The sequence below is a fragment of the Peromyscus eremicus genome, chromosome 3, assembly GCF_949786415.1.
Source record: "Peromyscus eremicus chromosome 3, PerEre_H2_v1, whole genome shotgun sequence".
NCBI classification, from domain to species: domain Eukaryota; kingdom Metazoa; phylum Chordata; class Mammalia; order Rodentia; family Cricetidae; genus Peromyscus; species Peromyscus eremicus.
Window position 1 is genome coordinate 52,659,878 of NC_081418.1, and position 24,818 is coordinate 52,684,695.

Genomic DNA, 24,818 nt, shown 5'->3' on the forward strand with positions numbered 1-24,818 from the left:
AAGTCAGGTAGATCAAATGAGTGACTAGAAGCTTGCCAATATAACAGTAGTTATTAACTTTGGCTGCAACCTGGTAATATTAAAGCCATTGGGGATGTTAAACCCCTGCATACAAGGCACAGTAATTCATCAGATTTACTAAGGTTGAGAATTCGGTAAATTAGTTTTAAAAAGCCTTGAGGCACATTTCCCTTAACAGAATCTATGGTGAAGGATTGCCAGAGCCATTTCAGTGGAGGAATGTGTTTGCCAGGTCGTTCTGTTGAAATTCTCCTTGAGCTGCATTCTAGCCTTAGTGACACAGCAATAGATCTGACAGGATTTTGGAGACTGTGGACTCATGGAAATGTGAGAAAGGTGAAGACTGAGAGATTACCACAGCTGGAAGTAGGATATCAAAGAGTAAATTTGACTACTGGAGAGAAGAGAAGAGAAGAGAAGATAGGTGAGCTGGCTGTGGTGGAAGATAGAGTCCATGTGATCCAGTTAATGGGAAAGACAGAGCCAGAATCAGCGTGGAACTCACCAGCAGCTCCCACAATAGCCAGGGACAGGAGTGCACTCATGATGTCAAAAGGGATGAGCACTGAAGGACGTTCTGCCTTTTTAACCCTGCAGAGTCAGAAGGTTGCTTATTGAAGGGGAGGTAGGGTCTCATTACTTCTTCCTGAGCAAGGACACAGTATATTTCCTTCCTATATTCTTACATCTCCTCTGCTCTTATGCCTTCTTGTCAGTAGGAGTCCTTCAGGTGTAAAGGGAAATTCTATTCTCAGGAAAAGAGGAGAAAAAAACTCGTTCTTAAATGGATCCTGGAATGGAGGAAACAGTGATAGTCAATCTGTCTAAGCAGATCTGCTGTACTAGACTAAATCCATGGATGTTAGAAAAGAAAGACTCCATGGGAGGCTCAAAATTCTTTTGTTGAAGGTAGGTTGCTTTTAGGAACTTTGAAGAAGGTCTAGTTCCAGTAAATAGTCGGTTTTTGTGAAGCCCCCAAGCCCATGGGAGTCTATCAGTGTTCTCTAAATTTCTTTGCTCTAACCTGACCAATCTACCTCATAGGAAATGGAAATTTGAGAGTTCTGTGGACCAGCACTGGAACATCACTGATGTTAAGAAAGAAGGTAGAGTTCCTAACAAGTGTGAGCTTTTACATACTCTGCTTCCTAACCAGGCTCATGGATTTCAGACATGGTGGAAGGGAATGGGTGAGGGTTGAGTAGGAAATATCTTACTTTGTTAGTGGAGTAAAGAGCTACATGAACCCAGTGCTTCACTTTGATCTCAATTTCAAGATATTTGCCTCTCATGCCCATGTCATATGAAGGTCACCCAGGAACACAGAGAGTATACAAACAATACTGCAGATATAGACCATGATGATCCTGAGGCTCATAAATGTTGCACTGAATATCTATACTAAACATAGCTACCTCATATTCTAGGATAAACAGCCTACGGTAGAAGTCTACACTCATTTTCAAGAAAAGAAAGGTTTGGGACAATGTTCAACATGGTTTCTGAACAAGAATGAGGTACAGGCAGTAATGGGAGGTTTATGGATATTTTTACTATATATGTAACAAGAGTATAATGTTGTGCTCAGTCAGTGGTGACTGTTTTGTATTGAATTCAGTTTTTTTTTCAATTTAAATCATCTCTCAGACTCAGTTTCCATTTTACTAGAGCACAAACCAGCCATAGAAGGGCAGTGCCTGACTGTGTGTCAGCTTGTGCCTATTTATAAGACCCAATTGGAGGGTCCTTCCTATCTGATGCTTTTCTCTTCACTGACCACAGTTATAGGAATTACATGTTGGAGGTGAGATCACGTTTGAGTTCTCTGAAAACTGGTGATGATTCTGGAGTTACCTAGTAATGGAGGAGAAGTTTAGCTACAACTGTGACAATTGGCTTGGGGAAGGGGTAAACTGACTGGAGGTGGAGGAATTGAAAATCAGAAGAAACTTCAGGTAATGCCAACATGGGCTTCGTAGCATATGTTGTGGTCCCATTACTGGCAGGGCTGGATGAGATTCACAGCCCTAAACAGACACTCAGAGTTATTGTCTCTGTAACCTGTTTCTCATTTTTTTCCTCCTGGGCTCATACTTACGTGGAAGGACTGTCATATTGCCATGTCTGTCATTGCCATGTCTGTCAGGTTTTCCTGACTATTCACATACTTTCACTTTCACAAACATGCTAGTGCAAGGTGTTCAGGAAGAAATGATTTGGATGGATTCCTTTTCACCTGAGAAGTTATCTAAAACTGACATGCTGCCCCAAGGCCATAAGAAGATATGGAAATTGTTAGAGCATGTGAGACTGCCTGCAGGTGGCAACCAATGTAATCTACTGACAATCAAATCAGAGGTCCCAATGGGACAAATTACACACCCATTTTCCTTCCGGCATTTGTCGTCCTAGAAGAGTCTGAACACAGAGTTTTCAGTTTGCCTGATAGTCCACTGTTTCTTGCCACACTGTAAAGGGGGCCATCCAAGGACAGTTTCTGTATTTGGTGTTTCTGTATTTGGAGTGTGAAGTCCAGATTGCCCCAAAGTTAATACGTACTGTTATGTTGGCCAGCTTCTAGTCCCTCATTTGGTCTACCTGACCACTCCTATGCAGTGAATTTTCTCTGGGTTGTCTGCAGAGGAGAGGTGGAAGTTTCTAGATTCCACGTGGTTGTTTTCATATCTAAACCACTCTGGAATTCTCTCAGATCACCTTAGTCATTACTTCCTAATTTCTGGCACCTTTTACTACTCTACTCCCACTTTTTAATTCGAGGATGTGTTCCCCTTTAATCTCAACTATTTTCTTCCACTGTTTTCCCTAACCTATTATTTTTTCATAGTATACTTTCATTTTATCCAGTTAAATTTGTTTCCTGATATTGTTGTGCCCAGGTGGCAAGACCCCCAAGCAAGACCACCACAGAGCCATTATCCAATGCAAGCACACAGAGGTTTTTTTAATAACAAAACAAGCAAGCCCAGGACTTGGTCCCCTCCTGACACAGCAGGTGGAGGAGGACGGCCCCCAGCACTCACTTTAAGGGGTTTATATAGGAAAGGTTTACATGCAGCTTGGGATTGGACGAGGGGGCTAGGGGTGAGGTAGTTCTTTGAAGTTACTGGCTGAACTATAAGCATGAGGTTACTGATGGCTAACAGGATTCAGGGTATCTACAGAAACATCAATTTTTTACTCCCTATGTCCTGCTTTTGTTGAACCCAGGATATACACATTCAGATTTATTGTTGCAGTCTTGCTCTCCTATTAGTTCAATTTCTGGTCAGTTGAGCCCATTACTCCCCATATCTTGTTTTACCAAGTCCAGGATACATAGATTTATTGTCCCAGCCTTATAAGTTCAACTTCTGGTCACTTCTAAAACTGCTGGTCAGCAAATACCTTTGGAGGAGGAGAAGGGGAAGCATCTCTCAAAATGGCTACTGATTTTTCCCTTTCAATCTGTTAGGTCCATTTGAATTTTACCATCTATTAGTTCTGTTATTTCTCTGTGCAATTTTTGTGGTAGATCTGTCCATTGCTGAGAGTGGAATGGTAAGGTCTTCCTCTATTAATGTGTAGGTTCAATGTGTGATTTAAGATTTAGCAATGATTCTTTTACAAATGTGGGTGCCCTTGTATTTGGGGCATAGATATTCAGAATTGAGGCATCATCTAGGTGTATTTTCCCTTTGATAAGTATGAAATGTCCTTCTCCATCTTTTTTGATTAATTTTGGTTTGACATCTATTTTGGTAGATATTAGGGTAACTACACCAGCTTGCTTCTTAGGTCCATTTGGTTAGAAAAACTTTTCAACCCTTTACCCTGAGGTAATGTCTATCTTTGATATTGAGATGTATCAAGCACAATCCTAATTAGTCTTAATCAATGAAAACCCAGGGTGAAAGCTGAAGAACAGAGAAGCAGAGCAGCCAGCAACCAGAGACTTCTTAGGTCTTTGAAATTTCAGACTGAATGCGTGGTCCTTTCTCAAGGAATCCTCAGACTGAATGGGCCTAGAACCTGTCTCTATCCACCTTATATTCCTGTCTCCACCTTCTGATTGTGCTGGAACCAAAGGTGTGAGCCACCACTGCCCAGATATGTTTCTGTTTTAGACTAGTTCAGTCTCATGTAGCACAGGGTGGCCTTGAATTCCTGATCTTCCTGCTTCCTCCTCCCAAGTGCTAGGATTAAGTGTGTGTTCCACCACTGCCTGGCCGCTATGATTAATTAGTGGCTAGCTACACCCTCTTATCTCCAGGTAAGCTTTATTTGTCAGAATACAAACAAAATATCATACAAAAGGTGTGTTTCTTGTATGCAACAGAAGGGTGGATCTTATTTTCACATCTATTCTGTTAGTTTGCATCTTTTTATTGGCAAATTGAGTCCAGTGATATTAAGAGATAATAACGACCAGTGATTGTTAATTCCTGGTTATTTGGGGGGGGTAGTATATGTGATTGTCTGTGTGTGTGTGTGTGTGTGTGTGTGTGTGTGTGTGTGTGTGTGTATTTCCCTTCTTTGGGTTTTGCTGGTATGAGATTATCTATTGCCTGTGTTTTCATGGGTGTAGCTAACATCCTTTGGTTGGAGTTTTCCTTCTAATAACTTCTCTAGGGATTGATTTGTGTATAGATGTTGTTTAAATTTGACTTTGTCACGAAATATCTTATTTTCTCCATCTACAGTGATTGAAAGTTTTTCTAGGTATGTTAGTCTGGGCTGGTATCTGTGCTCTCTTAGAGTCTACAAGACATCAGTCCAGGCCTTTCTGGCTTTTAGGATCTCCATTGAAGAGTCGGGTGTGATTATGAAAGGTCTGCATTTATATCTTACTTGGCATTTTTCTCTTGCAGCTTTTAATATTCTTTGTTCTGTATATTTAGTATTTTGATTATTATGTGGTGGGGACATTTTCTTTTCTGATCCAATCTATGTGGTTTTCTATCAGTTTCTTGTACCTTTGTAGGCATTTCCTTCTTAATGTTAAGAAATTTTTTTCTGTGATTTTGTTAAAAATGTACTGTGGGATTTTAAGCTGAGATTCTTCTCCTTCTATTCCTATTATGCTTAGGTTTGATGTTTTTCATAGTATTCCAGGTTTCCTGGATATTTTGTATCAGGGATTTTTTTTTTAGATTTAACATTTTCTTTGACCAATGAATCTATTTCTTCCATTGAATCTTCAACACCTGAAATTCTCTCTTCTATCTGTTGAATTCTATTGGTTATGCTCAGTTACCTAGAGTTTCCATTTCCAGAATTCCCTCAATTTGTGTTTTCTTTATTGCTTCTATTTTGATTTCCAGGTCCTGAATAGTTTCTTTTGCCTGTTTGTTTTGTTTTTGTTTTCTTGGCTTTCTTTAAGGTATTTATTGATTTCCTGCAATTTTTTGGCTGTCTTTTTCTCAATTTCTTTGAGGGAGTTTTTCATTTCCTCTTTAAGGACCTCTATCATCTTCTAAGGACCAAAATCATCTATCATCTAGGGACCATAAATGTGTTTTTAAGATCATTTTCTTCTGTTTCAGCTGTCTTGGAATGTTCACATCTTGTTGTCATAGCAAGCTGGCGTCTGGTGGTGCCATATTGCCCTGGTGGTTGTTCATTGTATCTTATACTGGCATTTAGGCTTCTGGTTTTGGTATGATTATAGGTCTAGGTCCTGGTTTCTGATTTGTCTTTATTAGATGGGCATTTTGTTCCTTGGTTTCTGTTTCCTTTTTGGTCTTCTAGTCTTTGAGGCCTGGATTTCTAGTGGCCAGTGTGACCTCTGATCTAGTAGGGAGTCCCTGTCCAAGTTGGAGGCTGGCCTTCAGGTGGTTAGCTGGGCCTTTTGTATAGCAGAGGGTCTCTGGGAAGAAGGGCTGGGCTTGGGGAGGATGATGAGGTTGGAGGGCTTTGGAGGCAGAATGATTTGGGGGGATGTAAACTGATGTGAACTGATGTGGACTGCACTCAAGCAGTAAAATTCCACTGAATGACTCTAAATTTTTTATTCCTCATTTTTCCTCTATTGTCATTGTCAATAAGGCCATTGAAATGTATTTCCATATCTCTTATGTTTTCTTAATGACTGAGGTTTAATAGTGATTATCAGGTGGACAAATTGAAGAATCACATAGAAGACAAGTTTGTGGGTACCATATGAAGATATATATATATATATACACATACCACTCCTGGGACCCTTCAATGAAGAGTTATCTGTATGATGTTAATTGGTGTGGGAACATTCATATGAGACTTCAGAACATTATTCAATTTAAATCAAATTTAAAGATGAAATTAAAAAAATGAAAAGTTGAGCACGGCATGCATTATTGTCATCCAAGTGGACATAGACCCAATGTGACCAGCCACCTCATTCTCCTCTTGCTATAATGTTCCTAACATGATAGACTGTCTTCAGATTGCAAATCAAAATAAACCCTTTCTCTCTTAACTTGTTTTAGTCAGAACGTTTTAAATTGAACAATGAAATAATTAACAAAGTAGTGTGGCCATGACAGTGGTAGTTTAGTTGTTCTGTTCTCTTTTGTTATCTGTAGGGCACCAGGGATAATAAATTTCTCAAGACAAAGCCATTCATTAAGAGGATGCCCCAAAATATCTGGGAGAGATGCCTATTCTAAAAAAAAAAAAAAAAAAAAAAAAAAAAAAAAAAAAAGGATAGATTGTCACACAGTAACACAACAGCACCTAAAAGATGAACAGCATATTTCCTTCAAAGACATTAGTTCTGGAAATACTGAGTTCACAGGCACTAAATCAGTTTAAATGACCAAAAAGTAAAAGAAAAAAAGAAAATTTACTTGTGAAAATTACAGAGACTGACAGGAAATCCAGAGGTAAAATCAATCAAATTCACTACTAAACCTTATTCCTTGAATCCAACAACTCTGGGACCTTAATTGTAGCTGTTGTGACAGAAAATGTGTCTAGTGACACTGAAAGACTTGTGTAGCAGGAATCTTAAAAGTTCTTATTAATAAAATTAAACCTGTAGTCAGGTATTGGGGTGAACACTGGAAGATCAGAGAGACAGAACAATCCACAGCTAACCTCACCTGGCCAACTTCTCAGCTGATCTTGTTTCCTCAGACTGGAAGTCTCTGTGTCCTTATATCCGAATGGCTCTCAGCTGAACTGTGCTGCTAGAAGCCTGAAAGCTTAACCAGCCAAATGCTTCTAGTTTCTGGTCCTCACACCTTATATACCTTTCTGCTTTCTACCACCACTCCCTGGGATTAAAGGCTCACTTTCTGGGATTAAAGGCATGTGTCACCATGCCTGGCCATTTCCAGTGTGGCCTTGAACTCACAGAGATCCAGGGGGATTTCTACCTCTGGAGTGCTAGGATTAAAGGTGTGAGTGCCACCATTTTCTAGCCTTTGTATCTAGTGGCTGTTCTGTCTCTGACCCCAGATAAGTTTATTAGGGTGCACAATATTTTGGGGAACACAATACCACCACAGACTTGCCTTACCAGAATGTCACCATGGAAATACTGATGTAATGTGTCATCAGTAAAACCATCACAGGGGTTGAAAGATTCCATATAAGTTTAGTATTGGCAGATTTTGGTGAAAGTTAAGAAGTCCTCCTGTATTGGCCAGTTGCTGGGGCCCATTTTGTTCTGTCAGAGTTTGCTTAGGTGATCCTCTCTATTCTGGCATCCCTGTACACATTTCAGTGATGTGAGAAGACAGAACCAACACTACCCAGCCAGGATATTTTTCTAGTTAGGCAAAATTAACTGATACCCTGAACATCCAATATTCTTGTATTATAGACAACTGATGAATTTCAGAGTGAAGCAGGCAATGGGTGAGATGACTGATGTGTGATTCAGTCTCACTGAGTTTGTTTTTAGATCATTTTTTCTGTCCAACCTGGAGCTCAGGAGAGCTCTGAGCCCCATAGTATCTAGCTCCCTGTCCTGCATCACTTCCACTGTGGAACTTGAAATCTTGTGTTGCTTATTGGAGACAGTGTGCTCCCAACCTTTTCACAGTAGTTGTGCTCAGAAGTGAATAACCAAGTATCAGGAAGTTGCTTTTGAGCAGCTGGTGGATTTATCCTCCAACATATTAACAAATTAGCTCTTTCATATCTCCACTGAAGTTGCTTTCCCTGTTGACAATGAAAACAAGATCATCAGAGAATACACCTACCACCCCCTACCAGTTGTTTCTGAACTCTGGATACCACTCCCATGGAGGCACCCTCATAACCAGTGTCTGTGTGTATCTGCAGCTCACTGATGCTAATTGTAAGTGCTGGATCCCTACCTGTAGCTCCCACAGCCTGGAACATCATGACATGACATAAGGTTGAGAGAGTAGTGAAGTCATAAGGTGAAAGGGGAAAGCTTTGTAAAAGAGAAGTTGTAGACAGTAGCTGATGTATCTTAATTTGGATGAACATTGACACACACTAGGAAGGATCTCATACCACAAGCAAACACATAAAATATCAAATACAGTTAGTCATGAAAGAAAGAGTGTTTTATTTTGTTGTCATAGAGATCAGCAATGAACCAAGTGAAAATTATTCAAAGCAACTACCACCTGGGTACTGTAGTAGAAAAATAAACTCAGAGATTTCAGGAACACAACTGAATATTGGTTTATTCTTAGTTTTTTTTTTCTCTAGTTGATTTTAGTCTATATAGAGAGCTGAGAGCCACCATCTCAATTATGAATGTGGGTGAGAAAGATGAGAAGAGCTTGTTATAATGTGGAGTTGACAGCCTTGTGTCCCAGATCATGATTACATAGTTTTGGAGTTGGGAGGAAAAAAGTGAACCTCTCATAAGGCCCCAATTCATACTGGAGAAGACCCAGACATGATACTTTGGGTACCAGTGCACATGGTACAACAGAAAATTAGTCCTTTCCAAAGTGAAGATATGAGTTACATTCCTGTGTGAGGTCAGCAAAGACATAGACGATAAAGAGAGCTTCAAATAGCTCCTGTGTCCAAAGCCCTGGATACATGATGGGCTTTGGTTATAGTGGAATGAAGAGCAGTCTACACTTGCAGTCCTTCTCAAACTCTGCCCTTGTAGACTATCTTCTCTGTTAAGAAAGGCACAAGGTGCCAAACAAAATCACATTCAACAGTTCCTCTTCATCTCCTCTTGAGAGTGCAGCAGGCTCTTTCACAATCTTCAGAGCTACACATGAGCAAGACAGCATAGTTTGAGAAACCTATGCTGTCTTGAGCCATAGAGAGAAAGCCTCTATCATGCCTTCCCTTTCAACAGCAGCATTCACATAAGACTGGGAGAGCACTATATCAATGTCCTTGAGGGCAACAAGCACTTTGTTACTGTTTCCATGAATATTAGCTACCTCAACTTCATTAAGAAGATACAGAACAATGGTGTTATGGTGATCATATTCTCTTCTCCTATGCCCCTCAATGCCTTGTGGACACCAGCTTCTCTGACAACTTCTTGTGCTTCATCTTTGGCTGGGGAAACACCCTGAGCTTTGGTGGTGAGTAGGGCCCTTCATTTGCTTTCCATTTCTGTGTATACATTTCAGAATCTAGCATGTCTCTGGCAGTTAAGCTTTGGGCACTATCCTCCAGATACAATTCAGGCACCCATATTAACGGTCATTTGCAGTGGGTTCCACATATGTCTATATACTCAGTAAGCTGATCCAGAGAATGTAAAAGGGGCAGATGCAGAATGTGCTATTATGAACTCCAGAATGAAGTCAAACAGTGACTACTCTAGGATCTAATAACCACAGGTCCTTGCTAGAACTTAATATCTTGGGGAATCACACCAGTAGCTGCCAACAGTGTTTAATTTTGGGTTGGTACAACCCAGTCTGGTCTTAATCAGATTTGTTCTACCAGATTATTTCCTCATGGTAAACAAACCCAGATATGCTGTGGTAACTGGATGCCCCCTGCTGTCTCAAGCTGACTATGAAGCCTCTAACTTGGGAAGATCACTGATAACATGTTCTGAGCTGACTTCCTCCAGGAAAGCAAGGATTACTTCTAGGTGGTGGCTCTCTTTACATGTAAAGACCCCTCTTTCCCTAGGAGTAGAATTGATTTCCAAAGGGCATAAGACAGGAAAGTTGAAGAAGTAAGATTAAAGAAAAGTGAAGATGTCTTCTCTAGCCCAACATGCCACCTGCTTTCTAAAGGTACAGAGTGGGTCACCATCACAAAGACATAGAGCCACAGAACAACTAGCATAGGTAATTAAGTGACCCTATTTCAAAGGCCCTCTTCTTGGCACATTCTTCCTCCTTCCCAGAGTCTACAATGGGGAGCTCCAGGGATTCATCACTTGCATAATAACAATCCTGGAGTAGGAGTATATAACACGTTGTGCAGCTCCGTGGACTGGATTCAGGCCACCACTGCTGCCAACTAAAAAGCCCCGTCCCTCTAGTCACTATGCCGGTAAAGTGCATTTGTCCTACTGCCTTGTATGTGCCTACTCTCTCTACTTCTTGGGAAATACACTCACATTGGAGATCATTTCTTCCTCCCTTTGAAAGTTCTGGAGAGCATCCACTATATCCAAATACATTGCATGGAGTTCAGCAGCATGTGAAGAGACAAAACTCAAAACAAAGGGAAAAACAGTATTTTCTTGTGAAAATACATTACAGAAAATTGATATGACATATCATTCTTGACAGCCTTAATTTTTAGAGGTGACTTTTTTTTCTTTTTTTTTTTACTTTATACATAATCTTTTTTAAAAAAATTCATTTTATATACCTAAGATCTCCCTCTTCCCTCCTCCCACCCCCTAGCCTCCCTCTCCCAACCCACCCTCCATTCCTTCCTACAAGAAGATAAGGCCTCCCACGGGGAGGTACATTTAATAGAGACAGGTCCAAGCCCCTTCCCCTGCCTCAAGACTGTGCAAGGTGTCCCATCAGAGAAGTGGGCTTCAAAAGACCTGCTCATACACCAGGGATGGATTCTGATCCTACTGCCAGGGTCTCCCTTAAGCAGATCATTCTACACAACTTTCTCTCTCTATGTAGAGTGCCTGGTCTAATCCCATGCAGGCTCCATAGCTGTTGATCTAAATTTCATGAGTTCTCACTAGTTTGGTTTGGTTGTCTCTGCAGGTTTTCCCATCATGATCTTGATGCCCCTTGCTCATATAATCTTTCTTCCCTCTCTTTGACTGGACTCTCAGAGCTTGGCTGGGCGTTTGACTGTGGATCTCTGCATCTGCTTCTATCAGTTATTGGAGAAAGGCTCTATGATGACAGCTAGAGTAGTCACCAATTTGATTACTGGGATAAGCCAATTCAGGCACCTTCTCCATTATTGCTAGTAGTCTAAGCTTGGTTCATCCTTGTGGATTCCTGGGAACTTCCCTAGCACCCAATTTCTCCCTACCCTCATGATGTCTCCTTCTATCATGGTATCTCATTCATTGCTCTCCCACTCTATCCCTGTTACAGCTTGACCATCCCATTCCCTTATGTTCTCATCCACCATCCCCTACCCTCCATTTCCCAACCCTCATCCACAGTTTACTCATGGAGATCTCATCTATTTCCCCTTCCCAGGGTGATCCATTCATCCTTCTTTCGGTCCTCCTTGTTAGCTAGCTTCTCTAGAGCTATAGGTTGTAGTCTGGTTATCCTTTGCTTTATATCTAGTATCCACTTATGAGTGAGTACATACCATGTTTGTCCTTCTGAGTCTTGGTTACCTCACTCAGGATGATATTTTCTAGTTCCATCCATTTGCCTGCAAATTTCATGTCATTGTTTTTCACTGCTGAGTAATACTACATTGTATATATGTACCACATTTTCTTTATCCATTCTTTGGTTGAGGGGCATCTAGGTTGTATCCAGGTTCTGGCTATTATGAATAGTGCTGCTATGAACATAGTTGAGCATGTGTCCTTGTGGTATGATTGAGCATCCCTTGGGTATATGCCCAAAGTGGTATAGCTGAGTCTTGAGGAAGATTGATTCCCAGTTTTCTGAGAAACTGCCATACTAATTTCCAAAGGGGCTTTACAAGTTTGCAATCCCACCAACAGTGGAGAAATGTTCCCTTTGTTCCACATCATCTCCAACATAAGCTGTCTTCAGTGTTTCTGATCTTAGCCATTGTGACAGATGTAAGATGGTATCTCAGAGTCATTTTGATTTGCATTTCCCTGATGACTAAGGATGTTGAACAATTCCTTAAATGTCTTTGAGCCATTTGAGATTCTTCTGTTGAGAATTCTCTGTTTAGTTCTGTAGCCCATTTTTTAATTGGACAGTTAGGTATTTTGATGTCCAGTTTAGTTTATTGTATACTTTATATATTTTGGAGATCAGCCCTCTGTCAGATATGGGGTTGGTGAAGATCTTTTCCCATTCTTTAGGCTGTCATTTTGTCCAAAGGGAAAAACAGCATTTTCTTCTAAAAATACATCACAGAAAATTTATATTACATAGCATTCTTGACAGCCCTTTATTTTTATAGGTGATTTTGTTTCAATGAGAATTATACTGAATATTTCATTTTAATAAAACAAATATACAGGGAAATTTAAAAAACATTCTTTACTGTGGATTTTGAAGATGCTAATATATGCATTCGCAGCCATGGATGGCGAAAACATTGCCTTCTTTGACTAACCTGGGAGACTTTTTGTACCAAAAGCAAACACACTTAAGGATTTTTCATAATCCCACAGCAAAGATAAGGACTCCTTCCCTCTTTATTCTTCATAATCTGAAGACATTTGCTTCCATCCATAATAATACAATATCTCAGTTCCATCCTTAGAGCTATATAGACATTTTCACACTTAGTTCACTCTTTCTTATGAAATGGTTATTAATTCAGTTTACATGTAGAAAGCAAAGGTACACAGGGTATTGGCTCATAGAACACTTCTACATAGCTGATGATAAATCTAGTGATTGTTCCCCAGGTGCCTTTGTGCTCACTGTGTGCACAGCTTTCCAGACTCTCCTACAGCAATCACTAAAAGATGATGACATTGGATAACAAAATTGTACCCCAAAAAACTATAAAGCAGCATGGCTATGAACTTCAAATCTGTGGAGAGACACTTGCTCATTATCACTACATGTAATCTTGAACAGGTCCTGTAAATTCTCTGTATACTATTTTCTAACTAAATGAGAATAATAGTAATGTTTACTCTAGAGAGAGGATCCCATGTGAACCCAAGGCTGGCCTCTAACTTGCTGTGTGGTCCTTCTGCCCAGTCTTCTGAATACTAGAATTACACATATGAGCCACCATGTCTGGCTCTAATAATAAGATTTTTGAATGAGGATTTCTTATAAAATTGATGTGCTGGTTGACTAGTTGGTATCTTCTTCCCTGGGGAAGGCCTTTTTCTTGCTGTCAGCATTCCTTTCTTGCCTGTAGTTCTTTATATAGTATTGAAGCCTCATGGTCTTTCCTCATGCATTTTAATATATCTATGGTTGTTGGCCTTGTTCATGTCATGGTTAGATATTCATGATAGGTAACATGAGACTTTATGGTACTGAAATGGAAGGGGAATTTTCCTTTTTAAATTTGGAGAGAAGTTTCATTAAAATTCAAAATGTATTGCGGGCATATAAAAATTTTCAGAGTTAATAAAGGCATTTTTAAAAACTGAGGTAGAAGAATCCATATTAAATACATTAAATTATAACTGAGAGAGACAAACAGTAAGGTAGTAAGTCCCTCCCTACATGTTTCTTACTGTTATGCCTGAGATTTTTCCTACCGTCCAATCCTTTTACCTGACTTGAATTTTGCCTTAACTTGTAATGAATCTTGACTAGAATCATGTTACTTTCTTTTTCGTATTTTCCTCATGAGATGCATATTTATCATAAAATATTCAGAATACTAATGTAAGAACAAGAAACACTCAATTGCAACATAGCTGGATCATATATATTGCTTTAGTATGTATCTGCTAATGACAAATACAAATGTAAACACCACTTCATGTCAAAAATATCATATTTTATAAGAATAGTTCAATATATTGATGACCATTTAACAGTTTAAAACTAATACCAAGGTTTCTATCTGGATGACAGGTTTATTTACTTTTTTAAAAAGTTCAGGTGTGTCTTGAGGAGAGAAAGAGAGAGAGGGAATTTGGTTTTGCTACAGACTCAGGAGGGAATAATAGAAGTCTCCCTCATTACTCCTTGTCATACATCATTTACTGAAATACTCTTCTTAAGATAGCATGTTTCCAAACACTATGCCTGTATTTTATACCCTATTAACACTTTATTTTAATAACACAGCATCACATTCTCTAGGATAAACACATATTGTTATCATTGCCTATTGTCTACTTTGTATCTCTGTCCCTCACATGCCTACGGAAGCTTACAATGCACCAATGCATGAGCAAATGTGATGAGAGCAAGGTCTTAGTTTATTTTATGTAACACTGTTACTTAGAGATTAAAAATTTCTAGAATTTTCAACTAAGTTAAGTATATATTTATTTAATATAGAAAAAGGTCTTAAGGAAAAGTGATGTTCAATTTCTGCAATGAGATGGCGGTTGAGAAGCCACTTGTAGTGTAGTAAAGATGAAAAAGACTTGGGGTAACTAGGAAATCACACTACTGCACAAAAAGAATGGGAGAACACCAGAAATCACAGTAGAGATGATTAGACAGCTGAAAAGCAAGGAGATATAGAAAGGCTATGAAATGGAGCAATCAACATGTATCGCCAGGCAAGGATCACATATGAGGAAGAGAAACAGAACTTCATTGAGAAAGTATGTCAAGTACTATGATAGAAAGAGACACAAGTGTACACAAAGAGCATGCACATGATTATCAAAACCCTTACACGTAGGTGAAAATTTTTAGTGTGACAGTGATCCCTTCTGTGTAACAAGTCAACATAAAAAGTAAATACATTTGTCACTCCACCATGGAGGGCTGCAACAAGATAGTATCTTGAGATGGGAGCCTATTGATTGAGACCATACTATTGGTGAAATTATTAAGGCCACTCCATGTAGTTAAAAAGGAGGTTTATTTTGTGGGGTAACTTACAAGTGAAGGGATAGGTAACAAGGTCTGGGAAAGGTATAGCACAGTCTGGTGGTGTTCTCTGGAAAACTCTGCTTGGTCTACCTCCAGCGTCCAGGGTCCAGGAACCAAGAGTAGCTGGTGCATCTGGATCTCGGGTCTTCAGGGTCCTTTCTCTGCCCCACTTTGTAGGCATGACAGTTACCAAAGCCTCAATGGGGGTTGGAACTTCCAGATCAAAGCTGGAATGGCTACCCACTACATCTCCCCCTTTTCTCTAAATAAGAAGGTTCTAACCTAATACAAGACTATATACAAAGGAATTGTTATCAAATATTGTCAAGGAGTAATGAGGGATAATGACCTAGATAAGATGAAACTACAACCAATGCGAGAAACACATACTAAAATCCAGAGAAGTCTAGAGCGTAGGTAAATGGCATGTTACAAAGATCATTCCAAGAGATGTCTTATCCTAAAGAACCTGAATCTAATACTTAATATGTTCTATCTAAGATATTATATATATATATATATACTAAGTTGTAACTATAACTACTAGTCTTCAATCCCATTGAAGACCTGAGAAGGAATATAAAGGTACCTAAGAAATGGAAGATGGATGCAAGCAACTTTTGGTAATCTTGCAAGAATAGACAGAGACAGCTGGCAGCCTGGACAGTCACCTAATGTTTCTCAGCATTGTTGGTGCATTCAAATTGGCTACAGGCCTAGAGTATCTGACAGACCATTTTCAGAAGCAGGAATTCTGAAAGACCATCTTACCCTGTCGTGGCAGAGTTCAGAAGTCACTTTTCCTTGTGTCCCACTTGTCCAGAAGGACAGCACTTGTATTGTCAGTAGTTGAGGCAAGGGCAGTTCTTTGCCCAATAGGCCATTTTATGCCAAGAAGACAAACTTCCAAATGAAAATGTCTTAGAAGCCAAACATTCTCTTGGGATCAAATTGGTGCTGCCAGGAGCAATTGTGTCTCATGTCAACAAAATTCTAAGTTATTTAAATGTCACGTTCTCTAGGTCTATGAAGTGTTTGAAGATTGCCTGTCCATCTGACCTATGTATCTGTAAATCTGGATTACTTAACTAACATAACTATAGAGATGACAAGCATAGGTAACTATAAATCTGTAAGTCTTATCTACCTAAATAACCTAAGGACTAAGTCTTCATGTAAACGAGGTAAACAGTCTATAAGCAAATGTACAGTAAAGGACGATGACTTCAAAATTGTGACAATACACAAGATATTTATAACAGAGGTAGGAATGTATTGTGCAATATGCAATATGACAATAATCTTAACTATATATCAATATACAGAATATCAGAAGTAGAACATACATACAGTATGACAGATATAAATTTACGTTTTTATCAATATACAAATATTTCAAATAAGAGTAGAAATATATGTACATTATAACAAATATAGTTCTGTATTTGTATCAATATACAGATTATCTTAAACAGGAATATAAAAATAGTTTACATTTGTATTAACATATAAGAATCCCTAACAGTACAAATTACAGCGCAAATTATCTAAGACTGCTATTTTACTAAATTTGTTTACTAGTATATACAATAATCTACCATAATATCTTATACCTATCCACTCCATTTCTTCTTTTCCCTTTGTTTGAGACACTTTTTCTTTTCTTAAGGAGAATACTGAGTTTAATATTTTCTATACCCCTAACCCTATAACCATTATCCATAACCCTGAGAAAAATGAAACCTTAGGGAGAAGGGGTGTTGTTTTCTTAGAATTGCTTCCTGCTGTTCAGGGGGTGATAGTATCTCTGTTTGGTACTGTAAGAAAGCTCAGATAGTTAAATGTCAGTTAGACTAACTGTAGATTCCACAGCAAGTCTCAGAGTAATGGGTAAGATTGTCTGAAATTCTGGCAAGAAGTGTAGTATGACGATGATTATTATGGCATCATTCTGGATTGGGTAGAGTTGTTGTTGTTGTTGGGGCCCCATCTTCCTTCTGGAGACTTCAGAGATTGCTATTGGAAAAATTTATTTTTTATCAAAATGGAAAGTTTGGAGTGAAGGTGACATAATATGTAAGAAAGGATTCCGAGAAATCAAGAGTAAGCATGGAGAGAATTAGAATCTTGAAGACAGTGGTCCCTTTCTATTGGTTTCCTTCTGTCCCACACCAGAGGGCTCTTCTGATATGGGACTGAAGAATCTCTCAAACTTTTCTTTTAGCAGTATGCTTGGGTTTAGAGAAGGAGTGAGCTGATTCCATCTCCAAAGCCAGCTTGGTTTATAATTGAAATTGGAACCACAACTTTTCTAGATTGATAGAGATATAGATGTTAGACAGTGAGATTTTACCCTGTGTAGGTTGGTACCAATAGATTCTTTCTGCTGTAGACCTCCTGATATCCAAGGCCTTATGATTTCTGGAAGACGTGTGTTTCCATTATCCTGGAAAGTCAAAAACAGAACCCTACCCCAACCTTTGATTGTTAATTTTTTCTTACAAATTGTAGAGACATCACATTGGTGGATGAGCTTTTACTTTTCCTCATCAAGGGGTTTCTCCTGTTCAAATAGAATTTTTATTAATTTTGTTGGTATCCATAGCTTTTCTTCTCCTGCAGAAACAAAAGCAAAACCCCTTCCGCAATGTAGGACATACCAATTTTTCCATTTTGAGGTCAACACATCTTTGAAATAAACTGGTTGGTTTAGCTCAGGAGTTTTGTCTGTCATCTAATGTCTCTCCACAGCTGTTGTTCCTTTCTCATCAGCATTGAGAAAATTCAAGGTTAATAAAGTACTATGTAATCTATTTCTAGGAGTCATTGTTACATGTTGCTGTTTATTTAGTGTATCCTTTAAAGTTTGATTGGATCTTTCTATGACTGCTTGGCCTGTGGGATTGTGTGGCATACCTGTAACATGCTTTATATTGTAATAAGCAATGAACTGTCTCATTTTATTGGAGACATATGCTGGGGCATTGTCTGTCTTAATTTGTACAGGTATTCCCATGATGGCCATAACTTCTAATAGGTGTGTAATCACAGAATCAGCCTTTTCAGAACTCATGGAGTTGCCCACTGGAATCCTGAATAGGTGTCAATGGTATGGTGTACATTCTTTAATCTTCCAAATTCTGCAAAATGAAACACACCCATCTGCCAAATTTCATTTCTTTGTACACCTTTTTGATTGCTACCTGCAGGTAATGGAGTTTGGTTATAGAAGGAACAAGTAGGACATTTTTTCACAATATCCTAAGCTTGTTGCCAAGTGATGGAGAAATCCTTCTTCAAACCTTTGCTATTTACATGGTGTTTCTTAAGAAATTCTGAGGCTTCTAGCACATTACCTATTAGTAACTGATCAATCTCACCATTACCTTGTGCTAGAGATCCTGGCAGACCTGTATGGGATCTGATATGTGTTATATATATATAGGATGTTCCCTTTTTCTGATGATTTACTGCAATTGTATGAATAATGAAGTTAATTCTGTATTATCAGGAATAAATTCAGCAGTTTCAATATGTAAAACAACTCTCTCTGCATATTGAGAGTCAGTGACTATATTGAGGGGTTCTGTGATGTTCATCAGTACCATAAGAATGGCATACAGTTCTGCCTTTTGTACCCAGTTGTGTGGATTTGTACCACTTTACTTAAATCTCCTGATTTATATCCTGCTTTCCATGATTTATTTGCATCAGTATAGACTGTGAGCACTCCAGAAATTGGCTTTTGTCATACAATGTGAGGAAGGACCCATTCAGTCTTCTTTATGAATTCTATTCTCTTGCTTTTTGGATAATGGTTATTAATCTCTCCCAAAAAGTTTCTGCAGGCTCTCTGCCAGTATTCATTAGCTTTCCATAGTGATGAAATTTCCTCATTAGTTAAAGGTACTACAATTTTTGCTGGGTCCATTCCTGTCCACCGGCAAAGTCTTAATTTACCTTTTTGAATCAAATCAGAGATCTTTTCTGTATAAGTCTTTAATTTCTTATTTGGTTTATGTGGTAGGAATAAACATTCCAATATAATATCTTCCCTCTGAATCAAAATACCTGTTGGGGAATGTCTGGATGGAAATATGACAAGAATGCATTTAAGTTCTGGATCTACACATGCTTCTCGAATTGTCTTTTCTACTAGAGCCAACTCCTTCTCAGCTTCGGCTGATAATTCTCTTGGACTATTTAATTCTTTGTCCCCTTCTAGAGTATTAGCCAAATTTTGTAGTCCATCTTTGGGTATTCCCATGATACCCAGTAAGTTGGAAATGCTTCCTAACAACTTTTGAAAATCATTAAGAGTCTTCAATTGATCTCTCCTTAGTTGTACCTTTTGGGGTCTAATTTTTTGTAGCTCTATCTTATATCCTAAGTAATTAATAGAATCTCCTCTTTGTATTTTTTCAGGAGCAATTTGCAGTCGCCAGCAAGGCAAGACTTTTTTTTACTTCTTCAAACATGCTGTCTAATGTGTCCAACTTTGGATCAGCTAAGAGGATATCATCCATATAGTGATAAATTATGGATTGTGGAAACTTCACATGAATTATCTCCAATGGTTTTTGTACAAAGTATTGGCACAAGGTAGGGCTGTTTAACATTCCCTGTGGGAGGACCTACCATTGATATCTCTTGACTGGCTGGGAATTGTTATGATTAGGTACTGTGAAGGCAAATTTTTTCTACCATTTTCTTGTAAGAGTATAGTAAAGAAACAGTCTTTTAAGTCAATAACTATTGTAGGCCATTCTTTGGGTAGCAAAGAGGGCAAGGGCATCCCAGTCTGTAGGGAGCCCTTTGGCTGAATTACTTTATTAATAGCTCTCAGATCTGTCAGCGTTCTCCAGTTACTAGACTTTTTTTTAAATAACAAATACAGGAGAATTCCAAGGGCTGGTAGATTCTTCAATGTGTTGAGCATTTAATTGCTCTTGAACCAGCTGTTCTAAAGCTTGTAGCTTCTCTTTTGTCAAAGGCCATTGTCCAACCCTGAGAGATTTATTAGTTAGCCATTTTAAAGGTAAGGCAGTTGGTACTTCTGAGAGTTCAACAGCAGTTGTGCTCTGTTTGTGTACAGCCTGAATGGTTGGTGATTGTTTTTTATAGCATGTTATGATATTATTCCTAAAAACATGCATTGATCTGTATTCCTTTTCTGAGAGTGTAGGAATTTTAATCTGGGTATTCCACTGTTATAACAGATCTCGGCCCCAAAGATTTACTGCTACATTTGCTACATATGGCTTTAGCCTTCCTCTCTGTCCTTCTGGCCCTATGCATTAAACCCATCTCGAACTCTGTTTTATCTGAGATAGGGTTTCAATCCCTAGAAGTTGGACATCTACCTCTTGAAGAGGCCATTTCGGATGCCATGATTTTGGTGTAATTATAGTCACATCCACACCTGTGTCTACCAGGCCCTCCAGAACCAGGCCATTAATTCGAATTCTAAGCTTTGGTCTTTGATCATTTATGGAAGTGTGCCAAAATATTTGTTTTATTGTGTTCTTTGGAACATGTGATTCATCTATCAGAGCCGTTTTTTCATCCACTGCAATATCAGTTTTTACATTAGGCATTGGTTTATTCAGTTGTCCTGGAGAGGAATTTCTTCCAGAGTGGCTGGAAATGTTTGTACCACGTTTGATTTGGGGGCCTGCAAGAGGCCCCCTGAGGCATTTCCTGCCAGTAAAGGGTTGTCTCGTATATCTATTTTTGATCTGCACTCACTGGTCCATTGTCAGCCTTTGCCACATCTACATATTCCAGGAAGTTGGGGTCTCCTGTTTGGGCTATTTCTAGAAGTAGTATTACCTCTAAGAGCACCCCATGCACAGTTTTTACTTATATGACCTGGTGTACCACATTTAAAACATTTGGTACCACTGGGCCTTCTTTCACCTCTGGGATTTGTCTTTCCTATCCAAGCCTCATTACTGTAGTTAAGAGACTCAACACCATTAGTATACTGAATCCATTTTTCCAAAGGAGCTGATCTGACCTTTAATGGTGTAAGTATTCTTTTACATTCTGAATTAGCTTTGTTGAACGCCAAGGACTCAATTAATACTTTTCTTAATTCTTTATCTGACACAGCATTTGTTATAGCTGTGTTCAGCCTTTGTAAAATATCAGTGAAGGGTTTGTGTGGTCCCTGAAATATCTTTGTGTATACCTCAGTTGGTTTTCCAGGTTCTGGAATTTTCTTCCAAGCATTTAGAGCTGCTGTATGGCATAGGGATATTGTATGCTCCTCATAACTGGCTTGTACATTCCTGTCAGCAAAACATCTCTCACCAAGTATTTGATCTTGGGAGATCTCAAAACCTCTGAGTTTAACTTGTTGTTCTAAATTTCTTGCCTCTTCTCTCAACAAGCTTTTCCACTGTAACTGCTGGCTATGTTCTAGAACAGCTGAAATTAACTGATGCCAGTCATCTGGAATGATTCTATGTGAGGTAGACCACAAATTTAACATCTGTCTTATGTATGTGGAATGTATCCCATATGTAACTACTGCTTCCTGTATATTTTTAAAGTCTCTTGTTGAAATTGGTTGTAATGTATATGTCATATATGGCTCAGAGTGTGTACCATCTGCTGGCTTCTCATGGATGATGACAGGATAAGCCATTGTATGAGAGCCATTTGGAGATGTTACAACCTGTATGGTCTTGCCCTTCTGCTTTTTAGGTCCCTTGTCATGTTTACTGAGAGTTTCTTCCAGGGCTTACAGACGAGTACCTAGGGTCTGTTCTAGGGAGTGAACTGCCTCTCTTGCAAGGGATTCCTGATTTCTCATGGAATCATGGAAGTTTGTATGTTCTTCAGAAACACATGACTTCATGGACCTTATCTTATCAATTAATGATAATCTTTCTTCCTTATACAGTGTCTGAGTAGCCACAACTTCACTCTGGAGAGTTAGTATTCTATCCATTAAATATTCATATTTATTATCAATAAAATCAATTTTGGGTACAAACCTGTTTTGTAAATCCTGGTTAGCAGATTCCAGAGAAAGAATCTTTTTATGTAAGCTTTCATTGCTATCTTTTAAAGCCTGTATCAGTCATAATAATGACTCATCTTTGTTATTATTATTAAACCAGTATTTGAACACTGTGTGAATTATTACAATGAATGTCAAAATGGTACAGGCCAGATATGCCTTAGGAAGGTTGTATATTTCCAGGAAAATGGCATTCATCATACAGGCAAAAAGGTTTTTAAATTCTTGTGAGGTAATGTTGTCGGCCATATTACAAGAATTACTCAAAATTTGTTAGTCAGTTTTAAGATGTAAAATTATCAAGTACTATTACTTGAAATAAGATGCTGGTTTGCCTGTCCTACCTTTCCATGGTTTTAGGGGATGTAGTAGCACTTTTCAGCCAGCAGGAGGTGTTGGTACAGCTCCAAAGCAGGTCCTGTTGAATGCCTTGGCTGGCAGCAGAGTAAGCACAGACAGTAGGCAGTTCTTCCGGTGACTCCCTGGAGCTTCAGGGCATGGAGAGTTCCAGGCCACTCTAAGCCCCTCTCTGCCTCTACAGACAGGAGGTCTGCCAGCAGGCACACCTCCAAGGCCTCTCTGTGCCAAAGTAGGGTGCCACCAGGGACAGTACCATGTCTATTTTAACTAGGTGAAACTGTGGAAGCCTTGGGCTAGGGCAGGGAGCCGGCACTCAAGGAGGAGGGGGAATGCCTCACTCACAGCAGTTTCACTGGTCTGGGGGCTAAACTTGCTGTGGAGTTGAGACCAGATTAGTTCTTTTTCAGGAATAAAACCATGTAGGTTTTTTATGGTTTTATGGAGCTCTGCAGGTGGTACCCTGCAGCTTCAAGTGCCCACCAGCTGGGGAGGAAGCTGAGGGTGGGAGCCACCCAGGCTTTTGGAATTTGCCCTGAGTGAGCACCAAATATTAGTGAAATTATTAAGGCCACTCCATGTAGTTAAAAAGGTTTATTTTGTGGGGTAACTTACAAGTGAAGGGATAGGTAACAAGGTCTGGGAAAGGTGTAGCACAGTCTGGTGGTGTTCTCTGGAAAACTCTGCTTGGTCTACCTCCAGCGTCCAGGGTCCAGGAACCAAGAGCAGCTGGTGCATCTGGATCTTGGGTCTTCAGGGTCCTTTCTCTGCCCCACCTTGTAGGCATGACAGTTACCAAAGCCTCAATGGGGGTTGGAACTTCCAGATCAAAGCTGGAATGGCTACCCACTACACCATACTACTTTACAGTCATAGAAAACAAAAAAAAAACCACAGGTAAATAAACCTGAGACAGATGGCTGCAAGAGGCAGTTGTGTACCATGGGACAGACAAATGTGGACACACTGAACTGAAGTATCCAAGCAATTTGGGTATGAAGGGTACCATGCCTTATGGCCCTACCATTTAGTAAGGATTAATCCCACCACCTTTGGATAAGTAGAGACTGACCAACCCAGACCATAAGCCACAATCCAGCTAGACCTACAAAGATGTTTCTTTGATGTGGTTTTCTACCATGGAGTGTGAGGAATTTGAAGCTCAGGTCAAAAAGAGCCCTCAATTTCTACAATCTCTTTCTTCCTGTAGCACTGAGATATGGTGAGTTACCTCAGGCTTCTTCTGTCATAACTTCCCTGTAATAATGGACTGTACCATCAAATGGTGACCTAAAATAAATGTTTTATTGATTAAATTCAATTTCCAGGGTATTTTATCATAGCAATAAAACAAGTAGTTAATGCACTATTGTTGTTATATTGATTTCTTTTCTTTGTAGGGTCCTGTGGACTGAGCCTTTAAGAGAAGACTACTCACAAAGAAGACAGAAATAAAGCTGGAAGAGATAGTCATCCCAAACAATGTGCACCTGTGATGGAAAATCAAGGTAGTGAAGCTCCCCTGAAAGATAATAACTCCTTAAATACTGAATCCAATGATAGTGAATAAGTTAAAATGTCAAAAATATAAAAATCAAATTCTGTTTCTAAAAAGAAAATAAACTATTTCAGAAAGGTAAAAACAAGAACATGAGTACCACATCTCTGAGAATTTTAGTTAAGATATTGAGATACTGACTCAAAACAAAATAAAGTAAAAACACTAAAAATGTAACTATTAAAAATGAAGAATTCAAATACTGAAGCAAAATCTATGATGGAAAGCATCCCAGGTAGACTAGACTGAACAGAAAAAGAATACCAGGAATGGAAGACAAGGCTGAAGGAATACTACATTCAGCCAAAAACTGAAAAGTGGGTAAGGTCATGTATTTCAAGAACTCTAGAATAATGATTAACAGTCCAATCCTGAAAATCAATAATCTAGAGGAAGAAGAGAAAATAAAATCTCATCACAGAAAATAAGTTTGATAAAATTACAGCAAAAAATTTTTCAAATCCATGGAAAGACTTGGACATTCAAGAATCCTGAATCGGCACAACCAGAAAAGAATGTCTACATGACACCTAATAGTTAAGATGTAAAGACTACACAATCAGGAAATAATAATAAAACTGACAATAAAAAAAGCAAACTCACAAACGTGAACTCATCAGAATCACATCAGATTTCTGAGTTGAACCCCATATGAGGAAGCAGGTACAAATGGTTTATTTCAAGCCTTGAAGTAGATCACTACCTAGTATGTACTAGAAATCTATTCAAATTCACATGCAATAAAATCTTCCTAATTAAGATATCTGTAAAACCAAAGAGT

The 24,818-nt window shown here is 38.9% G+C and overlaps 1 protein-coding gene across 1 annotated transcript in view; it reads left to right on the top strand.

Annotated features, from left to right (window-relative positions):
* Positions 1–204: 204 nt before the first annotated feature.
* The window catches only part of LOC131906265 (uncharacterized), a 31,895-nt gene continuing 7,281 nt past the window's right edge, over positions 205–24,818 (top strand). Inside the window, 1 exon segment of the mRNA XM_059257025.1 lies at positions 205–445. Coding sequence (XP_059113008.1) covers positions 205–445 — 241 coding nt within the window.